General features: G+C 37.7%; 2 protein-coding genes across 2 annotated transcripts; one reads left to right on the top strand and one right to left on the bottom strand.

The window, feature by feature from the left end:
- Positions 1-136: 136 nt before the first annotated feature.
- LOC113239888 (protein YIF1B) lies at positions 137-21625 on the bottom strand. The gene is made up of 8 exons (XM_026477050.1): positions 21511-21625; positions 21231-21425; positions 19307-19392; positions 16158-16325; positions 13439-13562; positions 12091-12353; positions 2433-2571; positions 137-2352 (listed from the first exon to the last, which is right to left on the bottom strand). The coding sequence occupies exons 1-8, from the start codon at positions 21533-21535 to the stop codon at positions 2231-2233; spliced, it is 1122 nt and encodes a 373-aa protein (XP_026332835.1). The 5' UTR covers positions 21536-21625; the 3' UTR covers positions 137-2230.
- Positions 21626-23347: 1722 nt separating this feature from the next.
- Positions 23348-26209, top strand: LOC113239882 (transmembrane protein 179). The gene is made up of 5 exons (XM_026477039.1): positions 23348-23463; positions 23874-24017; positions 24536-24697; positions 25492-25576; positions 25796-26209. The coding sequence occupies exons 1-5, from the start codon at positions 23354-23356 to the stop codon at positions 25985-25987; spliced, it is 693 nt and encodes a 230-aa protein (XP_026332824.1). The 5' UTR covers positions 23348-23353; the 3' UTR covers positions 25988-26209.
- Positions 26210-26837: the final 628 nt, after the last annotated feature.

Raw genomic sequence — 26837 nt, 5'->3', positions numbered from 1 at the left:
AACGCATGATTGTAAAAAAATAACCTTCAAATATAATTGCGTTTTATTAGTCCGTACAAAAACAGTTTTTAAGGATCGCACATGCATTTTCGATGTCACATTTGCTTGTTTAATTGTTAATAAAAATTAATAATACATAGACCATTGCAAAGCAGTGAGATGTATACAATTAACACAGGTGCCTTTGTCACGTACATCAGTAAGGCTCAACTTATATTGCAGCGGAACAGAAAAGAAGCGAATTTTTGTAATGACATTGTATATACTTACATAGCGTAATGAACTTTATGGTCAATTAAATAACGTTCAAACTAGATATGAGCAAAAAATCACGTCGCGCGTCTTCCGTGGAATTTTCGCGCATGTTCGAGAATGCTCGCATTGGCGAGGATTCTGTCGTCGGCGACGCCTGTCGAAACGAAGTGGCGCGAAGGCAGGCGCAGTGTGACGTCAAACGTTGACGAAATACTACAGCCTTAAGGCGCGGTCGCTGGAATGGAGGCGAAATTGACGCTTCCATACCATTCCGTTCCGCCACAATGAAAATTGAGCCTTACAATTTAAACCCGGATTGAAAAAACAAATATACGCGATTTAAATCCGGAAAAATAGTTTCATTACTTACAATTATCGTTGATAGATATTGCGCAAAATATGTTACTTTACAATAACTTTGTATAGCAAATTTACAGCGCTACTGGCTGTTAAAAGAAGCAATATTGTGCATAATATATAGATATATGTCACGCGCTCGCTCGTTAGCGACAACTATCATTCAATGGAGGCACTCCACTATTCAACGCAGAATCGGCGTAAGCCGGTCGGAAAAAGCTTTATATCCATGGCATAAGAGCGAAAAATGTTATGCGTTTCGCGTCGGCACGTTCCGAGCGGAAGCGATACGCGTTACATCTTTTTCGCTCTTGAGATGTAAAGCTTTTTCTGATCGGCTTAATGCGATTCTGTGCCGGCAAGTGTGGTGACTCCCTAATTCATGCTAGAGGTAAAAATCTAAACTAAAATCAACATCATTAGAAACAAGGATTATAGTAACTACAGGTAAGTAAGGACATTTTACCGCGTATACACGCCGTAGCGGCTCTAAAAGCAGATTGTTGCGTTTGTATTCATACAAACGCGCGTACAACGCGATACAAACGCGCGTACAACGCGATACAAACGTACGTAAAACACGATATAGACACACGATATCGCGTTGCAAGCAAGAAACTTCTATATACTCCATTGTTGTTAATTCATTTAAAAAAAAGTAACTGAAATTAACAAACAAAACTAAAACTATCTCTTATCAAAATGCGCGATACATACTGCAGCGCGTATATGCGCAGATAACCGAATTTGTGAACGTGTGCAAAGGTTTATTTGCTGCGACGAGTTAACGCGCGTCATCTGCACGTCGTCAGCGCGTATAAAATACGCCATGGGCATAGGCTCTTAATGTGGTACAATTTTGTTTCATATCCACCGGGTGTAGAGTACTTTACAAATTGATGATATTCTTCAATATAATAATTGTTCGGCTCGATTAAGATGAATGGAACAGATGATTATTTTTCACTAGTCGACTAGGGACATCGAACGGTATTAAAAATATACGTCTCTTTTGTAAATTATGTAAAAGCCAGTTAAACATCTCATTATAATATAAAAATCTTTATTGTACACACAATTCCCTCGCATTACAAGTAAATGATAAATAATAACGTATAGGAAAATGCAAACTCAAGTATAAATGACTATTTTAGTATAATTTTTTTTTGTATCCAGCTACAAGTTTTCAGGCATTCATTTTCTTATTTACAAAATTTTACAACTTTTCAAGTCTTTTGTACAAGATGGAAAAATTAACAAAACACAGGCCGTTATTAACGGAATTATGTACCTACTGTTTATGTCGGTATGACTATTCCCGTCCACTGTTTTAAACACAGAAAATAACCGTATCGTGTCTAGATTGAAATTTTTCTCAAGATCCTTCGAATAGTAAAATAACAACTTTCTACAGTGAAAAGTTTCTCAATTTGTTGCTATAAAATAAGTACGGGTGCATTTAAAATATGAATAGTTTAATATAGTTGAATTCGAAAGAAAATCATATATTTGGAACCGCACAGTCGACCCCACGTATTTACATTCGGCCATGAACGGAATCAATCTGCTTTCAAGTGAGTGGAGCGGCGTCGTAGGAACGGGCTACCCCGGCGAGGCGCTATAGCTGCGCGGCGACCGGCGCGGGCGCAGCCGACGGCACCAGGTGGTAGGTGAGCCACCACGACAGCAGCGGCTGCGTTATAGCTACGAATAATAAGAAGTACACTCTTCGTTTTGTACCTGCAAACGAACAAAATAGTCAAGATTAACTGGCCGAATTTGCTTTCGACACGAGTTCATGCAACACGATGTCGCCTTACCCCCCGCGGGCTTCCTCCACTGTTCTGCGTAGGGGTTGGGCGCGCCGTAGGGCGTGTAGCCCCCTCCTCCGCCGCCGTACGGCGCCGCCGGCTCGGGCGCCTGCGACCCGGAAAGGAGCTGCAGGCGGAGGGTTTTCACCTGACAACAAACGTTCGCTTGCCGTCTCACTAATTTTTTCTGCAGTTTCATTGTGGATCAGGCAATTTTTAATCGCCTTGATAATGTTTACGATTTTGAGGTTCAACACTATAGATCAAAGTGAGATCAAAATGATCGTTTTTTGTCTTCCAACGGTACAGATTTTCATATGGTCACCGCCCCATAAACCAAAACTGTTGTCAGGCGGGTTCTGTCTACTTCGTATGGCTAGCGCAAATCGGCGGGAGAGAACATCGAAGAGGATCTCATCGCACACTGATGAGGAATATCCCTTACGATGCCACGAGAGTCCGCCAGGGTTGGAGCGCTGCGTCCCTCCCGTTTGCCGCTACCCCGACATGCACGCATGACCGGTACATTCGCGTACCGATACCCCCGCTGCGGTATCATTGAGCATGCTCTTCAATACCGAAGAGAGAATGCGCTGTGATACTCCGGTCCTCCGATTTGTGTTGACCCTTCGCATGTGTTCTAGTTTTTAACGGACTTGAAAAAAATTATGAGTCTATTTTGATGATTTTTTTTTTGTTGGAAAGGGGTACCTCGGTAATGGTCCCATTGAAATTTGAAGAAAATGTTTCACCACTAAGAGTGACAAACTAGGGGATGAATCCGGTTTCGCGCATTTTACGGTAACCGATTTAAAAAAAAACTGGCAAATAGATGTAATTCCACGAAATTTTGATTTCGGTTGTTTTAGTCTATACTGAGATTATTCTATTAAATTTCTAATCCACTTTTCAAATAAATATTATTTAATAAGATTTTTATTTTCTTACACAATATCAAATTCCTATAATAAACACAACCAGAACACATTCAAATTTTAGAAAAGAATAAAGCACTAATAGAGCACTAAACGATCTAGATTCACTTCCATTCGCTTTCTTTGGAACGTTTCATGCATTATATCCATCAATAGTTTAACAGTAGTCTATCCTCCTAAGGGTCGTATTCTAGAACTCTACTCAATGCTCAAGTCAGGATTGCACTGGAAACATAAGCATTGGAAATACGACCCTAATGGCAGGGACTGAGCATGATTTCGAGTGCTTTAAACCATACTCAAATCTTGACTTGAGCATTGAGTAGAGTTCTAGAATACGACACTCAGACCCTCAGCAAAGTAGGTTGGGAAAAGCGCTAAACACTCAATTACTTTAGAATGTACTCAATATAATTACACGCTTCAGGCCCAAGGAAGTAGAATAGAATAGAATACGTTTATTTGCCAGAATACAGTAATGACAAAGGTCTTAAATAAAATTAGGTACATTGTATTCAACCTGCAAGCAGATGTGCAAATATCAATTTCATATCCGGTTTCTATTGTTAATTGCACTTCAAATTAATGTAAATTTTTATTTGGAAATTCTAGAAGTAATGTGTCAAAAGCCATTTTGTCAATTGTAATTTAAAAGCATGTCCTTGCAAGAATTTCATTTCATTTCACAGATTGTTGTAAATAATTATACACATGTCGAAGCAGTCTTTCTTATAAATTACTTTATGGCAACGAGGTTGGTACAAAAGATTCATAATTTTTGCTCTAGTTTGCCTTTGATTAATTTCACCACGTTTTGACAAAAACACAGATATCCCTAATGTACATGCATGGCAAAGGCAGTATGTTTAGTTTTTTGAACAGCGGTTTACAGCTGTTGTCGAACCTGGCACCGCAGATCGCCCGAACACACTTCTTCTGAACCTTAAACGCATTTTCTACGACTACTGAACTGCCCCACAGTATAAGACCGTAGCTAAGCACAAACGTAGCCGTGATACGCCGTCAACGTTGCTTCTCGAGAGACAGTTTGCCTTAATTTTCGTAGAGCGTAAACAAATCTATTTAGCTTCATACAAATCTGCTCGATATGTTCTTTCCAGCTTAGGTGCGTGTCAATTGTTAATCCAAGAAAATAAATATGTCAACTTCCTCTACGGTGTCAGCATTGTATTGAATTGTAATTGGTATAGGATTTGAATTGTCCGATCGAAATGTAATAATTTTGGTTTTACTTACATTAATATTTCAGTCATTAAAGTTCATCCAATTTATTATATCTGTCAAAGCTTTGTTTATGTCAGTGTTAAATGTCGCTTTATCTTCACATTGTATCATAATTGTTGTACCGTCAGCAAATTGTATAGGTACATTTATTTATGGTTAGTTTCATGTGGGAGGTCGTTAATGTACAGGATAATATAATATATAGGAATTCCAGCATTAGTATGATTTTGTTTTGTTTATAACACGTACTTTTCTAGATAACCTATGGTCATATACACTACACTGAGCGTTTTTTTTTATTTTTATTTTTTTTTTTTTTTATACATGACAGGCAAATGACTCCACTCCACCTGATGTTAAGTGGAAAGTGGTATCCAAACGCGAAGGAACCTAGTGCAGCGATGAAACCCTCACTGCACTAGCCACCTCCACCCTGCCTGCCTACAATATGCCTCTTTACGCCTCGTTTGAAGGACCCCATATCATAAGAGGGAGGGAAGACATGTGCCGGAAGGGAGTTCCATTTGTCAACCGTGCGGCAGAGAAAGGAGCCACCAAACCTTTTAGTACGCGATGGAATGCGGCAGGTAGTGAAACGGTGACTACGAAGGCCAGCACGCGTGCTTCTGAGCAGGAACGGGGAAGGGGGGATGAGGTTGAACAGCTCTTCAGAGCACTCACCATGGTACATGCGGTAAAAGGCGCTAAGCGATGCAACATCTCTACGCAGTTGCAGAGGTTCAAGGCGTGATGAGACCTCTTCGTCGCCTATAATTCGAGTAGCACGACGCTGTAATTTATCCAACGCATCGAGTAGGTACTTGGCGGAGCCGTCCCACAAGTGCGAACAATACTCAACGCAAGACCGGACCTGTGTCTTGTACAGCAGGCATAACTGGTCCGGCGTGAAAAAACGTCGCACCTTGTTCAGGACTCCGAGTTTCCGTGAGGCTGTTTTGATCACAGATTCGATGTAGCTCCTTGGATTCAAATCACAGCAGATTTCCATACCGAGCAAGGTAAAACTGCTCTGAGGTGAGAGTGCTGTGCTCATCAGAGAAGGCATGGGAAGGAACGGCGACAATTTTGTTGTTAACGCGCAAACCTGTGTTTTCTTGGCGTTGAACTCAACAAGATTTCCAGATCCCCATGCAGAGATGAGGTCCAATATCCTATTGAGCTCACCGACAAGATTAGATCGCTCTCTGTCAGTATCGGCGCGCCCAGCTGCGGGGAATCCGTGATATCCCCCATGAACAGTGCTATCATCTGCATAACAATGAATATTCCCAAGTGGAAGCATATCATTGATATGCAGAAGGAAAAGCGTGGGAGATAGGACGGATCCCTGCGGTAACGACGGCGTTCACATTCACGAACCTCGAAATGCTGCCGTCAGAAACGACGCGAATTCTCCGCTCACGAAGGAAATCGGCAATCCAGCTGCATAACTGGGCTGGCAAACCGTACGCCGGGAGCTTGGAGAGAAGAGCTTTGTGCCAGACCCGATCGAACGCTTTGGCTATATCGAGGCTAACAGCCACCGACTCGCCATGTTTGTCTATAGCCTCACCCCAAATATGCGATAAGTACGCTAGAAGGTCACCCGTTGATCGTTTCGGACGAAACCCATACTGCCGATCATTAATTATGGAGTGATCTTCTAGGTATTGGGTCAGTTGTTTGTTAAGGATCCGCTCTAAAACCTTGCATATTATGGAAGTAATGGCTATGGGACGGTAATTATGCGGGTCTGATCGGTCGCCTTTTTTGGGAACTGGTTGCACATTAGCCTCTCTCCAAGAGTCCGGCACACGACCTGAAGAGAGTGACAGACGATACAGTCGCGTTAGCACGGGGGTCAACTCAGCTGCGCAGCTCCTAAGTACAATCGCTGGGATACCATCAGGACCACTAGCTTTCCGGACGTCGAGAGACTGCAGCTGCGTACGCACATCGCATTGTCTGATACGAATATCAGACATCGTGTAGCCACAGTGAGGTACAGTTGGTGGCTGTGCGTTACAGTCGTCGAGACGGGAGTTAGCCGCAAACAGATTTGCCAAGAGGTCGGCTTTATCTTGCGGCTTGTGGGCTAGATTGCCGTCAGAATATCTCAGCGGGGGCAGCGAGGGCTGGCAGAAGTTCGACGCAACGGCTCTGGCCAGACGCCAGTAACTACGACTACCAGTGGGATGCGTTAGGAGTTCTTGGCCAACTCGTGCGACGCGCTGAGCATCCGCTCTGATGTACGCTCTTTTGCAAGACCTGGTGGCATTATTGTAGGCTGTTTTAAGTGAGTTCAAAAATCAAAAAAATCAAAATCAAAATAATCTTTATTTCATAGGTAAGCATTATTACACTTGAAATCGTCACAATGGTTAAACTCTACCGCTCATTCGTAAGGCAGATTCCCCTGAGAAGAATGAGCAAGAAACTCTAGGGGTTGCTCTTTGTAAATAACATTTACAATATTTTTTTATTTGAAACATCAGATTGAGACTACCTCCATGAGCTAAACGGGTTACTACCACGGATTTTTGTCATCCAAGTACGCAGAAGTTGTATAATAACCTTTAGTATAAAGTTTTTGTTTCACTATAGTTTTAAACCTCGTGAAAGGCAAATTTTGTATATCAACCGGAATCTTGTTATAGAAGCGTATACATTGCCCCTTAAATGATTGTTTGACTTTGTGAAGACGACTATCAAGAAAAGCTAGTTTATTTTTATTCCTCGTATTAATGTTATGTCTGTCACTATTTTTCATAAAGAAATTACTATTCCTTTTAACATAAATTATATTTTCATAAATGTATTGTGAGGCTAGTGTAAGAATGTTAATTTCCTTAAACTTATCTCTCAAAGATACTTTGGGGCCCAGATTGTAAATTGCCCTAACTGCACGTTTCTGCAGGACAAAGATTCTATTGATATCGGCGGCATTACCCCAAAGCAAAATGCCGTATGTCATTAGACTGTGAAAGTAGCTGAAGTAAACCAATCTAGCGGTTTCGACGTCTGAAAGTTTCCTTATTTTTTTAATCGCGTACACTGCAGAGCTGAGCCGTTTTGACAACTTACTTATATGGGGACCCCATTGCAATTTAGCATCTAACGTTATACCTAGAAATACAACTGTATCCACAAGATTCAATTTTTCGTTTCTAACTACAATGTTTGTAACCGTCTCTCTAACATTGGGTAATGTAAATTTCACACAATTTGTTTTTTTCTCATTAAGAAGTAGGTTATTAACAGCAAACCAATCAACTACTTTAGATATAGCATTGTTCACATCGTCATAGGAACATTGGTGCCTTTTAACTTTAAATAATAAGGAAGTATCATCAGCAAACAATACTATCTCATGTTTTATACCCTCCATAAGGCTAGGTAAATCATTAATATAAACTAAAAACAAAAATGGGCCTAGAATTGAACCTTGAGGGACACCCATGCTAATTACAGACCCTGACGATCTCGTACCGTTAACATCGACCCTCTGTACCCTACCACGCAAATACGATTTAAGAAGGTCGAGATCACGTCCCGCCACACCATAATGGCGAAGTTTCCTGACCAGTGTATCATGGTGCACACAATCAAAAGCCTTGGAAAGGTCACAGAATACACCAATAGCATCATGTGAGACTTCCCATGCATCAAATATATGATTAATCAACTCTACACCAGCGTCGGTTGTAGAGCGACCCCGAGTGAAACCAAATTGTTTAGGAGACATTAAATTATTACTATAAAAATGTGCACACATCTGATTTAGAATAATTTTTTCAAATATTTTACTGAGAGTTGGTAGTATTGATATAGGTCTGAAATTGGTGGGGTCAGAAATACTACCAGATTTGAAAAGTGGAATAACTTTACTTTGCTTCATGAGGTCAGGAAAGACACCATCATCAACACATTTATTAAAGACACAGGCTAAGTAAGGCGCAATACAATCAACTATAGAACTAATTACTCTGACTGAAAGACCATCAAGATCAGCAGTATTTTTTATATTTATAGACTTAAAGGCTTTAAGAATATCGTTTGGAAATACATGACGGAACCTTAAATTAGTGATACTAACTGCATTATTTTCTTTTAGTAAGGATTCAGCGGCCGTGGGAGATGAATTTAACGAATTAGTAGTCAAAATTGGAATGTTGGTAAAAAAATTTTCAAATATTTTAGCAACTTCTGCGTCTGTGTTTACAATTTTGTCATTAAATCTTAGTTGAAAATCTAAGTTACGAGGTTTGACCCTTCCAGTTTCGCTATTTATAATATTCCAAGTCGTTTTTACTACATTCGCGCTGCTTTTTATTTTATTATTAATAAACATTGCTTTGGCTGCCACACAAACACGTTTAAACATTTTCGAATATTTCCTAACAAAATCATTAAAACTGTTACTAGTGTTATAAGTTCTTTCATCGTAAAGATCATATAGCCTTTGTCTACTTTTGTGAATTCCCACAGTCGCCCATTCACTAAATTTCAATGAATTATTAATAGTTATGATTTTGGACTTAAAAACATTATCACGTTCACTTTTCACTATGTTGAAAACTGAATTATACAATTTATTGGGATCGTTAACGTACGGAATGTCAGTTAGTTTAAGCATTACGTTATTTCTATAAGCTTTAAGTCGACCATTATTTATCGGAACACATGTGATATCCTTTTTCGGCATTTTGTCAACAGTTATATTAAAAGTGGCCAATTGACCGCAGTGATCTGAAGTTAATTTATTTATAATAGATTTATTACTAGGTACGGCGTTGGTATAAATGTTGTCTAAACAAGTGGCAGTAGTAGAAGTTATTCTAGTAGGCACCAAAAAAAGATTCACAAGGTTATAACATTGGAAAAATGATATGAGCCTACTGCTAGCACTGGAATCTTCTAATAAGTTAACATTGAAGTCACCACAAACAGCAATATATTTATTTATATTATTTAATTTGGCTAAAACTTCATCTAATCTTTTTTCAAATAGTTCGTAAGATGAATGAGGGGGTCTGTACACGCTTAATATAACAAGCCGTTCAAGCTCTATGCAGGATATCTCTATAGTCCGCTCAATAGATAGGCTCACAATATCTGTACGTTCTTTAAATTTTAAATTATTTTTAATAAGAATTAAAGAGCCGCCGTGAATAGCTTTTTCTCTGCTGAACGAACTAGCCACCTGGTGATTGTTGAAGCTAAACATGAACTGATGTTGTGATAGAAAGTGGTGTTCAGTAATACAAAGAATATCAATATTGTTACAGTTAATAAATAATTCTATTTCTAGCTCTTTGCCTTTCATGCCTTGAATATTTTGGTGCACCAGGTTTAATATAAAATTTATTTTATTTCTGTGTGTTTTAGGTTGGTTTCTTACTGTGAATGTGTTGCAAGAGTATCTCTCCGTTGTCTTATTAATTAATTTAAATAATTAGAAATTGAATTAATTTCAACAGAATTATTATTGTCAGTAAACTGACCTATGTCAACGGACTGCTCAATAGAAGCAGCCGGTCTGGTAGCCAATGATTTGGCTGAATTATTAATATAATATGATAGCATCTCTGCTATCTGTCTCCTAAAATAACTAGTAAGATAATACCTATCTTTAGTCAAATAAAAATATTTACTAATAAAATTATTAGTATCCATAAAATGAAATTTACTATAATGAAATGTCAAGCTGTGTAATGTCCTATTTAAGTTATGCCTCAAATTATTTTCACTTGTTGTGAGGCAATTGCTGAAGGGAAAAGCTAACAAAATAATTTCTTTTATATTAATTAAATTATTTAATTGTGAAAAATATTGTATTAAATCTTTTTTGTTACATTTTCCTCTTCTGCCAATTAAAATTATTAATGTAGTGTCTTTGTCAAACTTAGTTGACAAAATACTATCTAATATTTTACAGTATGTTGCACCTGGCATGCAAATATTTGTTAATTTTAATCCTAGGTGGTTAAGTTGCAAACCTATATTTTTACCCATTTCATCACTATACATAACTATATTATTTTGAATTTCATTTGATCTAGTTATTGACAAAGAGGTATTTTTTGATTCTAAACTAGATTCCTGCAACAACAATGAGGAGGGATTAGTGACACACACAGACAGGGAGGATTGTGGTTTTATTTCTTTGCAATTGCAAACTTGATTATTTGTTAAAGAGTCAAATCTGTCATTATTATATCTACACAAATCTAATAAATTATCCATAGCATGTGTGTGCTCCTTAATCTCCTGTTGCGCAGTTTCATATTTCTGTGTTATTAATTTTAATGAATTTGTTACACTATCGTTCGTATTGGGATCGTCTGAAGCTCGACCCTTGATCCAAGCGCGGTATGCAGTCTGTTTGTTCTCAACAGCCACAGCACACTCGTGGTTGAACCAGCGGTTGCGCCTCCCTTTACTGACGACATCCGAATGCGGGATGTAGTATTCCATCCCGATTAAGATCTCATCAGCAACGGCAGTCGCGCTAGCTGTTGGATCCACCTCACTAAAACAGCGCTGCCGCCAAGGAACGGATGCAAAATAGTCCCGCATACCGTCCCAATCTGCCGACGCATAATGCCAAATGCGGCGTTTAGCCATAGTAGGTGGTGGTGGCAGTAACGTTGCCACTTTAGTGGATATCAAGCAGTGATCCGAAGTGCCCAGAGGGGCTTGGACCTCCACCCGATATCCAGCCGGGCGAGACGTCAGCAGAAGGTCCAACAAAGAGGGCGCGTCACCAACCCTATCTGGTATCCGGGTGGGCTGGTTTACCAGTTGGGTTAAATCGTGTGTGAGAGCGAATGTGTGGGCAGTTCTTCCAGCATGGTCAGTTTTAGAGGAACTTAGCCACGACTCGTGGTGAGCATTGAAGTCCCCTAAAAACACCAATTCAACTGCGCCTGCGCGTCATCTGCCGCCCGAGTAAGGTGGTCTATGAGACGAGTTGTCTCCATGTCGCCGTGGTGGGATCTGTAGAGGCACATGTAGACACGGCAATGACTGCCCAGGTCAACATGTACCCCAAGGATGGAGAAGGAGGGGTCCTCCAAATGACGCAGACGGCGACAGCAAACATCTGCCCGGACAAACAAGCAGACCCCAGCTTTCGCTTTGAAGGACTCTTCAAGCATATAGCCAGGGTAATTCAAGTAGCTGCTGTCAGCCGGGCAGAGTATTTGCGTCTCCGTAAGGAACAGCATTTCTGGTCGAGTCGTCTCAAGATGTTGGTGGACGGCGTGGATGTTACTGTGGAGTCCTCGAATGTTCGTGAACTCCACCTTAAAGAGCGCTTTAGTGGTGGGGGTGTGCACCGCTGTACGACCGAAATTAACACGATTACAGGAATAATATTGTCTGGGTTTGAATCACTTGACATATTATGTACATTTACGTGTACACGGGGCCAAAAGAGTCTATAGAGCCTAAAATAAAATTGATAAATGGTTCATAGTACTCACCAAGAAATAGCTAAGCGCAATACTAGTGTAGACCAGCGAGCAGTAGTAGCCCGTCTTGCCCAAAATTAGTCCCCCGAGGAGGCTCCCGATCATTACTGTATATTTATATCCGGAAAATGCCAACAGGTCCAATGTCTTCAGGCTGGTATTTGTGCTGGTGATGTACAAGGTGAACAGGTAGAGAATCATTTCGAAGATAATGTACGCGAGTGCTGAAGATGCTTGCATGCCGATTTGTTCCGGTGAAAATCGATGTTGAAGACCTGTTGTGGTCAGAAAAGACTTCAAATGTTACGTTATACAAGTACCTACATACTGTTGAAACCCATGAAACCATAAAAGGTACTTAAGGGAAAAGATTGGAAGGCATTCTCTGACCTCTTTTCGCGTTTGGCTATGCCCGAAAGGTAGAAGAATAATACAATACATATATTCTTTATTGCACACTGGGACATATACAGTATAATACAAAAAATAAACAGGCAGGTACAACAGCCGCCCTTACTGCTATATAGCAATCTCTTCCAGGCAACCAGGCAACAGGAATAAATATGTCATGGAGTTGAAATTGAGACGAAAGCGCTGCTGAAATAATTCATTCGCTGCCATCAACGAGTTATTTGTGACCGCCGCCAATTCGCAGCTGCACTTGAGGTAAACGTGAGTGCCACTAACATTTTTCCAAAATTATGTTTATGGGTAAACTCTTCAAAACGGAAGGAACATAGTCCACTGCCTCCTTTTAACAACTGAGCCGCTTCACATACATTTTTTTTCTAATATCAAGTGACGGAATGAACAAGTCGTGCGCCTGGTGGTAAGCTACACGCCTGTCCATAACAGTTGCAGTGCCATTCAGAGCTTTAAATCACAAACATCTGAGGGACACTGCCTCTGCGCCCGTCACCCCGAGACATAAATTGATAAGTCCCAGGTGCCTGTAATTTCACCGGCACCCTTTCTCTTCAAAACCGGAACGCAGAAATGCTGACGTTACTGCTTGGCGGCAGAAATAGGTAATGTGGCAGCACTTCCATGGACGAACTCTTTCTCAAGAAGCTCTACCGCTACTAAAAGTGCATAAAGTTAAGATTGCTACGCTTCCGCGTTTACAGTTTTTTATGAAAGAACATTGCTATCGTCAATGCGGTCAAGTGAATCATCCTACAATATTTAAAGTCAAGGCCCGTTTACGTGGTCGAGCTACACTGCCAAACAACGTCCTCAAACGCGCATTTGCCTTGGGCAAGTTGATTCACCGTGAAACCTGACCGTCTAGAGCTTGGTCGAGTTTAGTAAACCTCTTCCCCTTGACCGTGTCAGCTAGGACCAATGAGCAGTAACGCACCTAGCATGAACCCCGCGAGCAGCACGTAGGTCACGTAGCCCATGGAAGGGATGTAAAGATCCGGTGCGTTGAGGTCGTCGCGGGGCTGCACCGGTGTGTTCTGGTCGTATTTCACCATCCACTCCTGTGAAGCATTTATCGCCGCTTGTTACTACCGACTTTGGCCACATTTCAGGTAAAACTGGATAAATTTCAGTCAAAACAGAGAATCATGGAGCGGACCAATTCACGTTAATATAGATAAACAAGTAGTAATAAACCTCGCTATCAGCAGGTGAACAACTTTTTTATTATAAAAATACTGACTTCATAAGTTTGTGGAACTTGGTACTTGGTACTTGGTGCAACGGGCTGGTATCCGCAACTCGACGACAAAGCGCCTATTTTGCGTGTTTGTGGAATTACAACTAAGTTTTATTGAAATCGGTTACCGGAAAGTGTGCGAAACCGGCTTCGTCCCCTAGTTTGCCACTCTTAGAAGTGGAATATTTCCTTCAAATTTAAATAGGACTGGGAGAAAAGGAATCATCGAAATCGGTTCACAAATGTTAGTTATCGCGTATAAAAAAAAATACAGTCGAAATGAAAACCTCCTTTTTTTGAAGTAAAGACTTTAGTATTGTTATCACGTCGTAACCAAAGTTCATTGCTGCATCCAGAATAGACTATTTAAGTGAGTCAAGTCAACTAAACTCGGGCTATTAGTTCTTTTTTCTTTTAAAATGTTATATCGTCCATGATTATTTTTAAAATAAGATTTTAGATCGTATTTTAGGAGTTGGCGGGAAAGTTTTAAGCTTATAATTAATTTAAAAATCCCAGAACTTGCGAATAGCATTGATGTATTTCGGCATGATAATGTCAAAATAAAAAACCGTCAAAAACTTGCAGTTACGTTGGAATGTGTTGCCTAATCACTTTATTCGCCTGACATAGCCCCTTCAGATTTTTACTTGTTTCGGCCTTTACAAAATCTTTGACAACAAAGATACCATCAAACGACACTTGAGCTGTATTTTAGAAGTAAAAACAGGAAAGACATGAATAAAAGTTGTTAGACATGTTATACATCACATAAAAAATAGCTTGGTACTCCACAAGTTATTCCTATGTCCAAGAATTATTAATTTTTATTTAATCATGGGAACAATTTTAGGAATACAGAGCTGATTTTTTTCATATGATAAATAATAACATTCCTGATAACTTTTATACTTATGTAATTTCTTGAAAAGCTGATTGTTTCAGAGAAAAAAAATTCGTTTTTTTTGTTTGGAGAAATAAACTTTTTTTTTATCTCGAAATGTAGGAAAATGTAATGTGTGTGGTTTATTTACAGTATAGGCTTGGGCCTATACTGATTCTCTATCAAGAAAAAAATAATCCATCTGCAGGTACTTGCGGCTTTCGAGTAAAAAAGTATCAAAATTTTAGATTTGTTTTTTTTTTACCAGTCAACTCTGTGTTCGGAATAAATGACAGGGCTGTAAACATATTTTTGTTTGTTCACATTTATTCTATATCAAATTTCGCTAGAATATAGTTTGTTATAATTAGTGTCAAGCCTGGGCAGTATTTGAATTACTTGTAATTGAAATACGTATTTTGTATTTGTATTTCAATTACTCCCTAAAAATGTATTTTGTAATTGGTATTTCAAATATCTGACGGTAATGTATTTTGTAATTTGTGTTTGTGTTTGTGTGTGGGTGTGCATGTGTGGTGCATGCGTGCGTACGTGCGTGCGTGCGTGCGTGTGTGCGTGCGTGCGTGCATGCGTGCGTGCGTGCGTTTGTGTATGTGTGTGTGTGTAAAATGGATCGTTCGAAAAATGAACAAGATGAAATAAATACTCGTATTCAATGCAGTAGAAGCACGTTTGCTGGTGGCAACAGTGCATGGTAATGTCAAAGACGTCAAAGTCATCTTTTCGCGGTTATAACTTAAAGTAGTCTAAGGGTTATAACGGCATTGTGAATTTGTGATTTTAGTCAACCATTTTTCTAATTTGTGTTGTGAACGTGTTATGAACGGCATTTACACGTACTCGTATATAAAGTATTCGTGTTGTATGGGAATATTAATAATAATTATACGTACTTCGTGCTCTGTAGTGTGGTTGTATTGATTGGTTTAACAGTTTTTTTTTTCTGGTAAAACTGAATAATTTAAAACTTCTTTATCAAGATATGTATTGTGTAAGGAAAAAACTTTGAAGGAAATTCTTGGTTTCTACATGTCGCGACAAGTATGTTAATAAAGTATTTTGTAATTTGTATTTGTATTTTGTATTTTAAATACACCCCATGAAAGTTCTTTATATTTCAAATACACCTCAAGAAGTATTTGATATTTCGTATTTTAAATACATATAAGGAAGTACTTTATCATTTGTATTTCAATTAAGACGTATTTTGCACAGCCCTGTATAGTATACAAAGATCGAACACTGAGAAAAATTATTTCGATCTGGCTGGAGTCGAACCAGCGCCTTCAGCATACCGTGCCTCACTCTCCCAACTGAGCAACGGAACGAATCAGCAGAAGTTACGAATATTTTTATGTACTTTTGCAGATCTTTGTTTTTTGGTTTTTACCTTTTTTTATGTTTTTCATTTATACTTTAATACAGTAAGTACGGCCTTTTGGTAAAACCAATATAATATTAGTGAGACTCCAGTAAATTGTGTTCAAAGAAACTGCAAATAACAGCACCAACCTTGTGTGTATATGGGAACATTATCAGCATGAGTTTCTTCAGCACATAACGCGTGTCAACAGCGAAGTAATACCGCAGTCGCGAGACAGGCACGTATTTGTTAAGCTCCCGCTTGACAACTTCACGGCCCTGCGCTGCCAGCTGGTTGCCGTACTGCATTGCCATGTCCTGAATTCAGAAAAGCATGTAAAAGAAATATTGGAAATTATTAGTCTTCTTATAGTTATACATATAATAAAATATTTATAATACATTATTATTATACTACACTTTTACATTATTATTATAATACATCATCAATTCATTTATGCGTACCCACTGCTGGGCACGGGTCTCCTCTCAGGCGAGGGTCTTAGGCCGTAGTCCGCCACACTGGCCCAATACGCGAGTGGGGACCACACGTTTTCCGAGTGTTCGGTAATCTGCCTGTGCTATTCAATCAACAATAATATCGAATGCCCCGCGTATTGACTGAAACGAAACTGGCTGCGTGGTGTCGTCGGTGTTTACGTTAGCAGTCAGTGTCGGTGAAAAATCCAACATGTACTTGAAATGTTATAATTATTTGTTTTCGTTTTTATCTCTTCTATTTCTGCTACCGATCATTGTAATACAAACGAACAAGACTGCGCCATCTGCCCAGTTGAAGACGCACACCCGCACCGCTGCCGTCGTAGTGAAGGGAGGAACGCGTGAGTACTTCTATATCATTTTAGCCAGGATAGCACAGGCAAAGAATTATTAGCGCTCTAATTGCAGTCCACCTATAGCCGCGTATCTCGCCTTCCTTACGCCACACCGAGGGTTGTGAATCATCTTCGAAGAAGCCTTCAGGGCTTCAGGACAGGGTCTGGCACGCAAGCCTTTTAAGCAATCTTCCAAGATATGGGCTTCCCACTTCCCTTTGCAATTGGATCTCGGATTTCTTGAGTGAACGTTCCATACGAGTGCTACATACCAACTGGCCACCTTGGATTCAATTGACAAGCGTGTCAAGAGGCTTATAGCTGACTCAGAATTAGTAGAGACGAAGCTGCTGAGTTTTGAGAAGCTGAGTCTTGAACATCGCCGTAAAGTTGCCTGCATATCGGTATTTTACAGTATATATCACGGAGAGTGTGCGATGGAAATACACGATTTAATTCCGCCTTCCCCTTTCCATCATCGGGGGACTAGGCGTAGGCTTGCCTTCCACCCCTATTTTGTGGATATTCCAAAGATTCGCACGAAGCGTTACGCTTCCACATTTATATGGCGAACGGCTATGGAGTGGAATTCCCTGCCTGCAGACTTGTTCCCTAAACGTTATAACTTGGACCTTTTTTGTCTGTGCTGGCAACCCAGCGGTTAAGTTGTAAACATTAGTGTTCCGTAACTTTTTTTCATAATTTAATTGGTTTCATCGTGTTATTCTTGTAAAACCCCATTTCATTGCTGAATAATATCACTACAAAATATATTTATACAGTTTTTAAGTGCATACATAGTGGTTTGAACAGGTTTATTAAGTGAACAAAGTGACGTTGAAAACCGTCAGGTTAACCGGCCTAATACTTTCAAGAAGTGTCTTATGTAAAATAATATCCGTGGTTGCAAAGCAGATTTATCAATTGAGTTCATTGTTATATGTTATATAACTGCAACAGTTATTATCGGGGTTACCTTTAACCTTGTTTTACTCTTTCCAAAGTGACTTGAAAATTTGTGCATTTTTCAAGTCACTTTGGAAAGAAAGCCGTTACGAATTTGTTTTTAAAAAATTGTATCCTATTTCGTAAGTACTTCCATAATTATTAAGATAAACAGGTAGTTAAACTTATAATATAACTTAAGAGTGGTTATTTTATCTAATATTTGGTTTTTGTAATATATAATAATAATTGTAAGTAACATAACCTCACTATTTAATAATCGCTCGATCACCTGTCTTTCTTGCTAACGTTCTTTTCAAATTGTTTTCATTTTTCTTTTTCAAAAGCATAAACAATGTTTACTCGCAAAGCTGCTGCGGAACGTCAATTGGAGGATAAACTCCAACACGCTTTATTAGAACTCAAAACAGCAAAGGCACTGAATGAGCAATTGCTAACAGAAAGAAACGATAGTGAAAAGGAAATATTGGACATTTTAGAAAGGGATAGGCAATTAAGGGATAGACACACATAGACAACCACAAATTACACCTAAACTCACGAGAGAAACAAATGTAGGTCATACAAATATTTCTCCCGGCCCGGGAATCGAACCTGTGACCTCTGCGTGGCAGTCCGGTATGGTAACCGTTTGGCCATAAAGGCAGTTAAAAATATAAATAGTTAAAAATTATTTTTTGTTTGTTGTGTTCAAAACTAAATTAAAATAAGTGCTTTTTGGTTCATATTGTCGTGATTATTTGCGATTTTATTTACCGTTTGTGGATCAAATTCGATTTTCAAATAAGCATGGAAGTACCGCCAAGTCTAGAGACATCTAGCGGATTTAAGGAAATTATTTTTATCCAAATCTAGCGAAAAATCTCTGACCATCTAGGGACTTTCAATTATGTACATTGGCAACACTGCTACCAGGCTAATAACAGCAGATTCGCTCTGGACCTTTTGGAGGGAAAAGTGTCGTTTTTATTTTGACTTTCAATTATTTTGTGAAATCTAGTTTAAAGTGGAATAGGATAGTGCTATTGTGCCTTAATCGAAGATTAAAACGTGAAATTATACGAATCTCGAACTAAAATACCCGTATCGGCCCGTTCTAAGGAATCCCGAGTCAATCCAAGCACGCCGCCTCAAATTGCCTATCCTCTTTGTGGCGGCCATGTTTACAGAAACATATTTAAACTTCATGTTTAGGCTGATGGCTTTGCCAAAGCCTTAATAAATTAAAAAAAAAAATTAAACCAATAAACTACCTTAGAGAGGGTATCATTAATATGGTCATAGTTAATGTCAAAGTCAAGATGTTCATGTATAGGACTTACCATTCAAAGTACCATAAACATGTGAAATTGTTGAAAACAGACAATGGATAAATAATATACAATAATTACACAATGCAGTTGGGAGCTTTTTGTACTTACAACAATTAATTCTTTTTTTTTCAATTTAAAGCTTATTACAAGAAGTTGTATCATATTAAAGTAAAAATGTAGTTACCTGAACTACGGGCTGATGCAGCATGGAGCCAAGTTGTGCTGGGTTCACAATAGGGGATTGCGGAAAACTACCTCCATATCCAAAATCTGAAAGTAGACATATTTGGTTATACTTTCACATTGCCTTATAGTTTTGTCACCGAGGTAACAGAAAATTTTATACAGTTAATACCTTCTCCCAAAAGTTATTAAACATTTTCAAGGTATTCTTGAATAAGTTCCAAAAGTCATAAAGTGGATGAACTATCAGTTCTATAAACAGACTTTATATTTAAGACGAGTGGGAAGGCACCGGTGGTCATTCAAAAACTCTATACTCATTGTATATGAGAGCATTACTGCTACAGTAAATACTTTTGGAATATGTGTTAGGCTTAGGTGCCATGTCTTCACAGTCCTTTTAACCCTTAGACTCTATTGACGGTTGTCATTCTTTATACTCGAGGACTCGCACAACATAATAACAGCGCTAAAGATTATTTGCAGATGCTCACAAAAATTACGATTATTCAAAAACAGTAGAGTACTAAAAAACCAACCTCAAAAGTCATTCATCCCCTAGTTTGCCACTATTAGAGGTGGAAAATTTTCTTCAAATTTAAATGGGACCACATCTGAGGTACCCTATTTTCAATAAAAAAGAATCATCAAAATTGGTTCACAAATTATTGTTCAAAAGTTATTGCGTGACATACATACAAAAAAAACATACAGTCAAATTGAGAATCTCCTCCTTTTTTTGAAGTCGGTAAAAAACGAATAAACTATTTTACTTGAAACTAAAAAAAACTATTTTATGTTAATGCTGTGTTTTATTTGATGAGAAATTCAAAATGATTTATCAACTCATACCATCACAATTTCTCACCAAAAATACACACAAGGCCAAATAGTTATAGTTAGTGTTGATGTAAATAAATTATTTTCGAAAATATTAGTTAACTTTGATGAATATGTTATACATTATGAAATGTTGAATATGTAAGTAAAATTCTGCAGAAGTAGTTTTATGTTTTTTTATACAAGATAACTGCACTAAATGACTTGGAAAAAACTGGCCGGTTTTCTTTATTTTGTTCTTCAGTTGCATTTGTCAATCAACAATTTTCAACATCAAATTCAAAATCAAATCACTCTATACCACAAACAAGAAGTCACAAGTATTATAAGTTGAATTAAAGAGCACATCATCTTTTTTCATGCAAACAATCACTTGTTACAATGATTGGGTAACCACATAATGAACTTTTTAAATTTAAATTGAGTCAATATTGTGTTATGAACAGTACAAATTCATATGCATTCCAAATTTAAAAGGCTAAGCACTTGTCCATCTTTTTAAAATAATAACTGTAGGTAAATTTAAATTAAATAAAGGAATCAATAAAGGCATTGACTTACAATTATATGGATGTCGGGTCCGCGCTAAAAAGTGTCCGCACTTGTAAGGCGCTAAAATCGTATACAGAGCCCCAAACTCCGCTTTAGTCTTCATTTGTTCTACTGACAGCACGATACTGCGATGACATTACAATTTAAATTTGGAATAGGTTGACTTGGGACATTTTTTTCATGGTTTTTGTATTAGACCCGTCGTCCATTTATTTGTAAGTCAATGAATGAAGGATAATATTTATCTGTTCACAATGATGTAAGCAGGTGGTTGTACATTCTCATTGTGCAGCCTGGTGGTTGACACTCGTAACACTGTGGAGTGAGTTACTTCTTTAAGCAATTTATGCTTTCTAACCTTTACTATTGACTGAGCTGCTAACTAACAAACCACTCCTATACCACAAAACTTTATTAACTTCTTTTAGACATTTTATAAATTACATTCAATTAGATTATTATTCAAATAACTTCAAGTTCTGTTTCTCCAATAACATCACAACATTTTTTACATAAACATTAAGTATACTTACTTCCTGTAGGTGGCGCAGACCCAAAATCTTGATTGTCTAACTGTATTCCTTCCTGGTAAGGAGGCGGTGGACCGGCAGGTGGGAAACCAGCGTTATACGGAGTGCCAGGGCCGAAGGCTGGAGGTGGTGACGGTGCTCCCATCGCCGCCACGTCACTCACCCTCTTCGCCTTCCGTAAATTACCAGCACCCGCCACTGCAACCCAAAAAACACCACTTCTTATACCTTGCATTACCATTGATGATTTATCAAATATTCTCCGAAATTCTCACTGTCTTACCATTTCTGGAAGCATTAAAATTCATTTTACCACTTATTCAAGAGAATATTGGAAGTATGATCATAATATTATCGTTTTTAAGTCTAATATATTGGAATTTTAAGTTTTTAGACAATAATGCACAGATTGAAACACATCATCCACGTCCGATATATGACATTTTTGAGTTTAGGTTTGACTTTATGTTTGTATTTGTGAGGATCGTTACATTTAGTAATATTTTTGAAGAGCAGCGAGCGAAAACTTCTTGGCATCTACTCAAATTTGCACAATCTACGACCGAAATTACTGGATCGTTTCACAACTCTGATGTGCATGAAAAACAGGGCATGCAATTTGAAACTAGCATAAGTATAATTGTACAGGTCGTGGTTAAGCCCAACTTTAGAGACTATCGAGGTCTATAAGGTTACTGAACCACATCATGTTAAGTCTATGGGAAAAATATTCATTTGTAAAATTTTTCACATGCAAAGTGTAGAATTGTGAAAACGTTTTGGTTAGACTTTTGATTTAATAATGAAGGAAAATATTGTTGACGAAAACGTTTATACAGTCAATCTGTGTCAAGCAAAGAGACGAATCAGACATTTATAGAATTATGTAATTTTTTTTCAAATTTCAAGAAAAAAATCATTTCATCATAATCATTTGTGTTTTAGCATTGACTCCAAGTAAAGAACTTTTTCCTTTTTTTGTATTATTGATGATCATTGGCTCCAAATACTTAGCAATTAAATAATTTTCATAAACGCAAATGATTTGTCAAAATGCGCTTATTTTATATTATTCTCCTATTCTACGACACACGCATCAAATATTGGCACTAGAGATGGGTTTTTACTCGATAAATATCCGTCTTAGGATAAATATTCAATAAATATCCGTTTTTACTAAGTACTATGTTGAGTGTGTGCGTTATTTATTTATTTATTTATTTATTTATTTATTTATTTATCCTAAAACATGGTTAATTTTTTGTATTTTTTATAATAAAATTCATTAGAATTTATTTTTTATTAAATAATTACGTTTTTGCCATTCTTTTATGTAACAATACTGTTCTACCTACGTTTTTCGAGTCTAGTGGTATAAAAAAAATTCGATTGACAGAAAGTTGTCATTTTAACTGTAACCCTTGAGCTGACCTATCCTGCGTCAATAAATTGCAACTCAACTTTATGGTATTGAAGTTTACTGCGTACTAAACAAAGTCATGTTTGGACTTGAAATAGTCTAAGGATTCTATTTCACATTTCACACACAAAACTTATTAATGAAAACACATGATATAGAAAATAAATGCTTATAATTGTGTAGGTACTCGATAAAAAATATTTATCCACGTTTTTGGATAAATATCGAGTAAAAATGGATATTTATCCTGAGTATTTATCCCAATGATATTTATCCATGACCCATCTCTAATTGGCACCAAATTTCCTTTACGTTCTTTGACATAATAAGTGACGTCAATAAATATCAAAGTAAACGCGATTTCGTCTGGCTGCAAGAAAATAAGAAGAAAATGGCGGGTTGTAATAGTTACATTTTTTACATGAATTAATTTTTAGCCTATGTATATTACCTTGTGAGTTTCTTGATTATTTGTTACCATTAAACTGATGGCTTTAAAGCCCATGCTTTATAAATTAATAATAAAAAATAAACTGCCTGCAATATTTTTGCAAAACATTTTTATGAAGAGGCTGTATGGTAAAACCTTTGCCTACCCAAATAAGTGAAAATTAAAAAATAAGATTTTGCAAAACAATCTTTGTTTTCTCGTTTCGTTGTGAAATCTGTCTGTATTCTTTTCGACTTTGTACTGTTTGTCCCTGCAATGGCTATAACGAACGTTCTTCTGTTGAGCCAGATCACGGGCTACGTGATCGGTCTCATACTTTCGCTATGCATCATTGTTCCAATGAGCATGCATCAAGATGAGTTTAAGTAAGTTTCCTATTGCGATCTATTTTCTTAATTGCTTTAATGTTTATTCCACGGTTTAGAATACAGGTGTTAATGTACTGTTCATAGTCTCCTAATAAGAAATCGCGTGAGTCAGGTAAAAACTTAAAAATTGGTATATTGACGGAGTAATTACTGCTCCTTAATAATATTTGCTCAGAGCCGCCTCTTTCGAAATGGAAGTCTGCATACTTGGCCAATTTTTTAGTTGCATTTTCTAAAATAATTGATCACTATTTTATAGAACTATTGAATACAAACCATTTATCCAAGTCCATATTTGATAATAAACAAACAAGCAGCAGAGTTGTGGTACATCTGAAAGAGAGTACAGCATAACGCCCAAACGAAGAAAGCTATTCAAGTCACAAAAATTAATGTTTCTGTTTCAGTGGACACTGTCTGTTGTTCTCTGGTGGTGAGTGGGCAGAGGTAGATGGCATGCTAAAGGTGCTGTGGGCGTCGACTGGTTACTGCCACTATGTCCTGGTTGTTGGTGTGCTCATGTTCATAGTTTGCTGTGTACAGATTTACAGGTATTTCATAATATTAATCTAAGTTTTAGAGAAAGAATCCTCTTCTCTTAAACAAAGAACATTAATATTTTATTGTGCATCAAGTCACAAAATGTGACAAAAGGGGTGAAATTATATTAATGTTCAATAATAATAATAATAGTTACTATATAATAGTCCCACTGCTGGTCACAGGCCACCTCTCACAATGAGAGAGCTTGGGCCCAATGCAATTGAGAATTTCACACATCTTTAAATTGCATTGCAAATGTGTGCAGGTTTCCTCACAATGGTTTCCTTTGCTGAAAAAGTGTAAATTGTATTTGAAATTAAATTTCGCACATAATTAATTCCGAAAAACTCATGAGGTGCGAGCCCTAATACTAACCCAAATCATTAGGCTGCTACAGCTGTCAGTATTTAGGTTATACAAATATCTTAGTCCTTGTTGGAATTTATAAAAATACAAACAAAAATACATAAGTGACTGCTACAATGTGTCCTTGCCTTCCATTTTTTTTCTTATGATACAATTTCAGATTGTCAATGCTACGCTACAAAGGGGAAGACAGTTCTTTCCTCTCAGCTTTCATAGAGGCAGTGGGCTGCACGCTGCTTTGTGGTTTGGCTGTTTCTGCTGCGGTGCTGGTGACCCTTGGTTTCATGAGTTGGTGTGAGAAAATCACAGAACGGTTTCCCAGGTACTCTTTTATAGGTCATTAACCTATTTCTTTTGCAATTATGGATTTTGACATTTATTTTGGCTTATTCCAAGTTGTCACAACTGGTTTTGTTTCCACTGCCGACAAATGGGAAAAAATCTCGTATGGTACCAGGTGGTGACAAACCAGTTAAAAAATCCCAGTTGTTGCCAGTGGTGATTTCTACTGGCGACAAATGGGAAAGAAATTCCAAATGTTACCAGGTGGTGACGAACGGGATAAAAAGATCTGGCGGCAAACGGAATTTAAAATATCCCAGTAGGTTGCTAGTGGTAAAAAAAACCAAATGAAATAAAAAATTCCAATTAATGTAAGTTTATTGCCACCATCGAAAGGGAATAAAATGAAATTCAACTTAATAAGATCTATACTTTCATCATTAAACTCGAATTTTATTTTATTCTCTTACGATGGCGGCAATAACTTACATTAATTTATTAACTGGCAACAACTGGGATTTTTTTATCCCGCTTGTCACCACCTGATGACATGGGAGTTTTTTCCCATTTGTCGCTAGTGGAACGAAGCCAGTGGTGACAACTGGGAATAATCCTTTAATTTTGGAAGATACATACGTAGATTTCAAGTGCATTTTAGTAATAATATCTAGGAAATAATATAGGTTAGTAACTTATGTTGCTGACTAATCATTCGGCATACCCTGTGACCTCCTTTTGCTGGCTATGACGTGTAAACAAAGAGCCGGCCCTGCAATTGGTGTATAGCCTGCAGAGGCTTAAAAGAATAATTACAGATCTCACTTATAATTTCAGCTGTGAAGATGCAGCTGGGCAGGAAATTGATACGGTTGACAAAATATCTACCAACGGCTTCTTCATAGAGATTGGCACAGTGCAAGTAATATATTTACTCATATTATTTTCTTATACAAATGCACAAGGTTGTGATATTTTTGTGGAGATTCAGATTAGAGTCTGTGCTTTGCTCTTCAGTAATTGCATTGTTATTGTTTGTTTAAAAAGTAAATTGAAATAAAGAGTAGACCAGCTTAATGATGAGTGATGTAACAACACACTTAGACAAAACAGATAAAGCAGCTCTTTGAATTGGTCACAGTTTGCCGTATGGGCCTCGTTCGCGACATGGGTCGGCTTGGCAGTGTTCTCAACGCTCAAAGTGTGCCGCTACCACCAGCTGGAGAACATCCAAGTCTCCATGTACAGGGAGCGGCAAAGGCTCATGAATGAGTCCAACAGTCCAGCACAGGAGGGATGGAGCACGCCACCTGTCGCCAGGGCCGCACAATAACTTGCAGTTGTACAGAATGGACTGGTGTAAAATGTGATTGGCAATATATTGCGTTTAGGTGTTTGAGAAATGTAATTCGAATACGTTAAATGTTTGTGGTCATCTTACGATGATTAGATGCGCAATTCGCATACTGGAACTGTAGCATGCGACGCTATCAGTTTCTGTGCAAAGATATGCATTATTGGTTCGTAGCTACATTTGTGTCTCTCGTTTGTGTTCATAGAAACGAAGTGTGTTTTACATATAAGTTGGTGTAGTTAAGTAGCTACTTTGATGTGGCAAGGTTTTGCTAATACAAATTGGTAAAAAATTAAAGCCTTATTAAATATGTCAGCAATTTGAAAAACTAAATACCTATGCAATTGATATCTGCGGATACTATTTATGCACTGTCTTTTGTTTAGCAGCAGAAGTAAGATGGCATGGATGGATGATAGCAGGCCAGTTGAAAATACGAATTGCGCTTAAGAATACAAATAGGTCGTGCATAGCTTTTAGGTACATATTTTTCATACAGTTCCACACCTCTATGGGTATTATAATTAGTAGTGAAACAGGTCAAACTATTGGTTGCCGTGAAATCGGGCTGTGAAAAGAAAAGTAAAAATAACATCAGCTAATTAACATATATGTAGAGTCCATTATGAAGTCAGAAAAGGTGGATGAATCAGATAAGTAACATTATGACATAGGATAGACAATTTAATATTGAGTGTTTACATTTTATATTTTAATCCAATTAATTAATGGATTTATGAAAGGGGTTGCATTTAATTGTTATTTCTTAAATGGCATTGTGATATGATTTTACGTTAAGTTTTATGTTTATAAATATTTTATTTTTAAA

This window comes from Hyposmocoma kahamanoa, unplaced genomic scaffold (genome assembly GCF_003589595.1).
Source record: "Hyposmocoma kahamanoa isolate Upper Pololo Valley unplaced genomic scaffold, ASM358959v1 117, whole genome shotgun sequence".
NCBI classification, from domain to species: Eukaryota; Metazoa; Arthropoda; class Insecta; order Lepidoptera; family Cosmopterigidae; genus Hyposmocoma; species Hyposmocoma kahamanoa.
This window is presented reverse-complemented; position numbering and strand designations above follow the sequence as displayed.